At 33.9% G+C, this 5,854-nt stretch overlaps 1 protein-coding gene across 1 annotated transcript; it reads left to right on the forward strand.

Moving 5' to 3' along the window:
- Positions 1–1,596: 1,596 nt before the first annotated feature.
- LOC133822908 (probable WRKY transcription factor 4) lies at positions 1,597–4,858 on the forward strand. The gene is made up of 4 exons (XM_062255373.1): positions 1,597–2,207; positions 2,620–3,320; positions 3,408–3,566; positions 4,244–4,858. Exons 1-4 carry the CDS (start codon positions 1,773–1,775, stop codon positions 4,521–4,523), a joined length of 1,575 nt encoding a protein of 524 aa, XP_062111357.1. The 5' UTR covers positions 1,597–1,772; the 3' UTR covers positions 4,524–4,858.
- Positions 4,859–5,854: the final 996 nt, after the last annotated feature.

The raw sequence follows: 5,854 nt of genomic DNA on the forward strand, positions 1-5,854 counted from the left end.
AAGCATTGAATCATTACATTAGCAGTACCAGCAACTATCTTCATTGTCACACTTTCTTTCTTTCTTTTTATTTTTCTTTTCTTTTTTAAATTAAGGAAATTCATTGAATAAAACATAAAATCAGAATTACAATGGAATTGCATGTTTGAATTAATTAATCCCTATTCCAAATGGCAGTAACTTTCTTAGCGAAAGCCAATTTTGCTATTACCTAAGCAAGCAGCACAATTTGCTATATATCCTAGAAAAAAAAAACCCATAAAATGGTTACTAGAAGTAATAGAAGAAATCTGCAGAAAGACTCCATCTAGATCAAATTAATACAATCTGACTCGATAGAAAACCTTTTGAATTTAGTCCTTAACCTCACCTTGTACGGAATATACTAAATATCATGTCAAGTGTCACTAAATTTTGCATCTATATACATGTATATTTATAGATGATGTGAGCAAAGAAACAGCCGTTAAAAAGATTTCACAGAGAAATTATCTATATATTTAGGTCCCATTTAAAAAAAATTACTAACCAAAAAACTTAATACTTAATTACTGACTAGACATGAATGCAAGTTGTACTTATTTGAACAGTAAGGCACTAAGACGTTAGTATAATCATCTGTATGCATATGACGTCATAAAAATCAAAATACAAAAATTAAATTAATATATATATATATATATATATAAAAAGGGACCTGCGTAATAATTTCCATCAATTTCAATTAAAATTTCAGACCAACCACGCTTTTGGACCACACTCGAGATGAACATTCTCCACTCGACAATCTCAAATGTTTGTTATCTATAAACAGAATTTGTAAAGTAATATCTATTTTCATTGATTACTTTTATTTTTCTACTCAGAAATTTATAATCATACTGTTTAAAGTTTTTTTAGAAATATAAAAAAAATGATAAAAGAAGTAAAGATAGAGATGTAGTTTAATAGTTGCGTTGCTTTGTAATCAATGTCCATCTCTTACATTAAAAAAAAAATACTAATATGTCGAGAATGAGTTGGCCTTTTGTTAAATAAATTAATAAATAAAAGAAATGGTTTTGTGAGGTTGGCAGCTGTTAAGTACAGCTTGCCTCCAACAGTGACCAAAAAAAATAAAATTAATTAGTTTATTTATTTATTTTTGCATAGGAAGTATCCTAAACTCGAAAGTTGAAACATGTGGGAACTCTTTGATTGAGACTGTCACAACTTTCTTAACTACCCATAAAATATATTTTTAATGTTTTTTTTTTAAAAAAACCTCTCCTTAAAGTCTTCGGGGCAATAAGAGGGCTGTTTGGCTTAGGCTGGTAAAAAAAACTATCAGAGTTCATATACTTTTATTTTTGGATCTTCTATTTTTGTCAAGTCAACGGTAATAACTGCACAAAGTTGAGCATTGGAGAAGTGAACACGTGGCAAATAAGGAAGGATTCCGTAGTTTTGAGAAGTGATATCACGGAAATCATAGCTGTTTTCCCCAATCGCATCCACAACTCTATTACCCAATCGTTTTTAACCTGTACAAAATCCTTTATTTATTTATTTTTTAATAATAAAAAAGACAAGAAAATCATTGCCTTGTTTTTTTTTTTTTTTAATTTATGCTCTTTTTGGCTAACTACGGCGTGGACTTTTTATTTTTTGTGGGTTTAGGCGAGTTCAGATCCACACAGGCCAAAGACAGGGCGGGAGAGCGCGCCAGACAGCAGAGATAGAGAGAGAAAGTTAGGAGTTGAAAACTTTTGTCTAGTGGGATTTGATGATCAATGGCTGAGAATCAACATCAGCAGCAGCCGCCGCCGTCCAAATCTACAGGACCACCACGTCCTACGATCACTTTACCACCGCGGACCTCTTTCGAAACACTATTCAACGGTGGTGGTGGTGGTGGTAGTAGCGGGGCTGGTCCGGGGGTGGGCTTCAGCCCAGGTCCAATGACTTTGGTGTCTAGCTTCTTCTCCGAAAGCGAGGAGTGCAAGTCTTTCTCTCAGCTCCTCGCGGGTGCCATGACGCCTTCGGCGACTAGAACAAACTTTCCGATTGGAGACCAACCATCTTCCGGTGGAGCTGACGCCGATTTCCGGTTCAACCAGAATCGCCCCTCCGGCTTGACGATTTCACAGTCACCGTTTTTCTCCATCCCGCCTGGATTGAGCCCCGCCGGATTGCTTGACTCGCCAGGGTTGTTTTCGCCTGGTCAGGTAAATTCGGTTCTATGTTTTTACTTCTTACTTTTTAGTACTACTATTGCTCCTGTTTAGGAATCAGTATTGTTCGTTAAATGTCTGAATATTTATTTTAAATTAACAGTTTTTTTTTTCCTTCTCTGGTGCTGAGTGTAGTAGTCACCATTGAATTTAAAATTGAATTCATTTGTGTTGGTGTTGAATCTGGAAAATGTTCTGGGATCTTGAGAAATGTTCCAAAGTAAATAAAAGTCAAGGTAGGTAACTATCTATATCTGAGTAGTTACACAGTAGTTAGTAGCATCAACTTGAAGCGTACAACCGAAATTTGACATCAAAATATTTGTTCAAATCAGCTTATGGGATTTTGTGGTATAAAGCTCTAAGCATATCTGATTTTGTGGTCTATGAATGCAATTTTTTATAGGGACCCTTTGGAATGAGTCACCAGCAGGTGCTAGCACAGGTCACAGCACAGGCTGCTCAATCCCATTCTGAATATTTAACTTCTTTATCATCAGCATTGACCGCACCAATGGCACAGCTTCCGCCATTTTCAACAACAAATGCGGCCACACAACAGGAAGTACCATCTTCAATGTCTGACTCCAGCATTGCAGTAAAGGAATCATCAGATATCTCTCATAATCCAGACCCAAAATCCCATTCGTCTTCTTTTACAGCTGATAAGCCTAATGACGATGGATACAACTGGCGGAAATATGGACAGAAGCAAGTGAAAGGCAGTGAATTCCCTAGAAGCTATTACAAGTGCACACATCCAAGCTGTCCTGTCAAGAAAAAGGTCGAGCGCTCACTTGATGGTCAAGTAACCGAAATTATCTACAAGGGCCAGCACAACCATCAGCCTCCTAAAAACAAGCAGCGTGGAAAAGATAATGGAAACTCAAGTGGGAATTCTAGTGTGCAGGGGAATCTTGATTTAGCTTCCCAAGTTCAGAGTGGATATTTTAACAAACCAAAAGAAGGGACGAGTTCTTATTCGATGCTTAGGAAGGATCAGGAATCTAGCCAAGCAACACATGATCATTTATCTGGGACGAGTGATAGTGAAGAAGTAGGAGATGGTGAAGAAAAGGATGAAGATGAACCTGAGGCCAAGAGACGGTAAAATCTATATACTTGGAATGATTTCCTCTACGTTTGTCTATAATGTCTAAATTTTTTTCTTATATTGTTTACGTCTTTAAGCAGGAGTACGGAAGTCAGGTATTCAGAGCCAGCTTCTTCACACAAGACTGTGACAGAGCCTAGGATCATTGTGCAGACGACCAGTGAAGTTGATTTATTAGATGATGGCTACAGGTGGCGGAAGTATGGCCAGAAAGTTGTCAAAGGCAATCCTTATCCGAGGTGACTATGCTTCTCATTTTTACTATTTTATCTTGTGAAAACGATTTGCTAAAATCAACTAGATAACCTAATGTCGCTACAACTATTTAATGAATCATTAAAATTGGAATCTAGTTCATGACTTCTATTGGGAAAAAAAGAAGAAGACAATTTTCAAGTACAGCACAGCAAAATAATAAAGAAGCAAAAAAAATTATTAGGCACACTAAGAGAGATCTATTTCACTTATAACTTCAATATTACATATGCTCAAACTTTCTTAATCTCTCCACCCAAATCCTAATACCTCATTTGCTTGACACTCTTTTACTTTTCAAACTCACTCTCACTTTCGTTCCTTCTTCCTCCCTCCACACAAATAATACGTATTTACAGAATTATAAAGCTTGGCCAATAAAATATCTCTAAAACTTGGTCAACAAAACTCTCTTGTCACACAAATGAGTAGTTACCCAAACTCTTTTAAACATATATGGTAACTTATCTAAATTTAAAAATACTATAAATACAAACCATAATAAATTTTAATCAATAGCTTCCCAACATAATACTGGTCCTTCTCGGCCTTTGCTAAAGGCAGTAACAACATAGAATATAGTTTATGTTGATTAATGTTTCTTGATTTTTGGGTCACATAATCCTACTAATTTTGTTTATCATCTTATTTGAATCTACAGGAGCTACTACAAATGCACAACTCCAGGTTGCAATGTACGGAAGCATGTGGAGAGAGCATCAACTGATCCTAAGGCCGTGATAACAACATACGAGGGCAAACATAACCATGATGTACCAGCTTCTAAAACTAGCAGCCACAACACGGCCAACAATAACAGCTCAAACTCAAATCAGAGAATGCAAAATACAGGTGGCTTAAATAACAAAATGGATCTAAGAAACAGGAGCCAACAACAGCCCATAGGACATTTGCGCTTAAAAGAAGAACAAATAACATAAAGGTTCTCTCCATCTTGAGTTAGAAAGATTAAAAATTTAAAATTGCCTCAATCTTTAGCCAAAAGCTGCAAATTGTCTCTTAAGTATGGTTTTTCAATTTTCACTTCAGAGCCAGAGTTTCGAACAAGGCTCATATATATACTCCCCAACTGCTAATGTATACTAGGGAAAACCCGGCCGGGTCAAACAAGTTTGCTATAACATTGTATTGGAATGTATTTTTGAGTGTTGTATGTATATGATGAAGCATTTTATACTAAAAACCTTATTTGGATTCTTTTGTACATGCAAATACGGAAATAATGTGGTTATATACGTAATTATTTGATGTTGTACTTGCTTCTTAATAATATTTATGGTAAATAAATTCCTATTGCTTTTAAATTTTGTTGTTTTGCTTCTTCCACATTCATGTTTTTTTTTTATTTTATTTTTCAAACAAACAAGCTCTTATAGTTTTTTTTTTTTAAATCAGAGGACACGTCTTATTAAGATTTGTGGACATGGAAGGGGACAGACTCTTTGGACATAGTATTACTTATACATTTGGTACTCGTACTAAGATTTATTATGTACTATGTTCTCACTATTCACTCCTAATTTATACACTCAAATTATACACTATGATATATAAGTAATCTCAACTATAAATATTTTTAAGTAGGACCCATATTGTATTTAATTGTATTGTGTAAATAATCTCATCTAGGAATATTTTTATCTGAGTCTATATTATATTTAATTGTATAATTGAGATTACTTACACATCATAATATATAATTTAAGTGAGCAAATTGATATTGCATCTATCATTACTCTAACTTATATTAGATCCTCTTAATAATACATGCAACCAAACATTATTATAAGATAAAACTAACACTACATTTTCATATATAACCAAACATAATTTTACATATTTCTGAATAATTACATAAATCCTTTTAACTTTTTTTACATTATTCACACTCTCCTTATTTATTTATTTTTTCACAATTTTTTACTTAAGTTCTTTTTTTCGTATCACTTAAATTCCTAAATTATCATTTGTACTTTATTTAAATCCCTAATAGATTTTGTCCAAATCAGTCGTTAAATATCACATGTATGGGACATCAAGTTATAAGTGATAATTATGCAAAAACCGAATACTATTCTTAATAAAAATATTTTTTTTTGTCAAAAACAATAATATATAATATCCTTATTTTCTTTATAGAACTCAAACATATTGAGTTGTTTATAGAACTCAATGATTCACTGGCACAAAACTAGATTTTTTCGCAATCAAGTTCTTGAGTTCTATAAACAAAAACAAATCCTTGAGTTAC

This window comes from Humulus lupulus, chromosome 3, assembly GCF_963169125.1.
Source record: "Humulus lupulus chromosome 3, drHumLupu1.1, whole genome shotgun sequence".
Classification (NCBI taxonomy): Eukaryota; Viridiplantae; Streptophyta; class Magnoliopsida; order Rosales; family Cannabaceae; genus Humulus; species Humulus lupulus.

Excerpts from the sequence above, each read along its gene's own strand:
- LOC133822908 (XM_062255373.1), top strand. The coding sequence starts at position 1,773 with ATGGCTGAGAATCAACATCAGCAGCAGCCGCCGCCGTCCAAATCTACA. Across the intron at positions 2,208-2,619 it reads GGTTGTTTTCGCCTGGTCAG|GGACCCTTTGGAATGAGTCA; the intron begins GTAAATTCGGTT and ends AATTTTTTATAG. Across the intron at positions 3,321-3,407 it reads GAACCTGAGGCCAAGAGACG|GAGTACGGAAGTCAGGTATT; the intron begins GTAAAATCTATA and ends GTCTTTAAGCAG.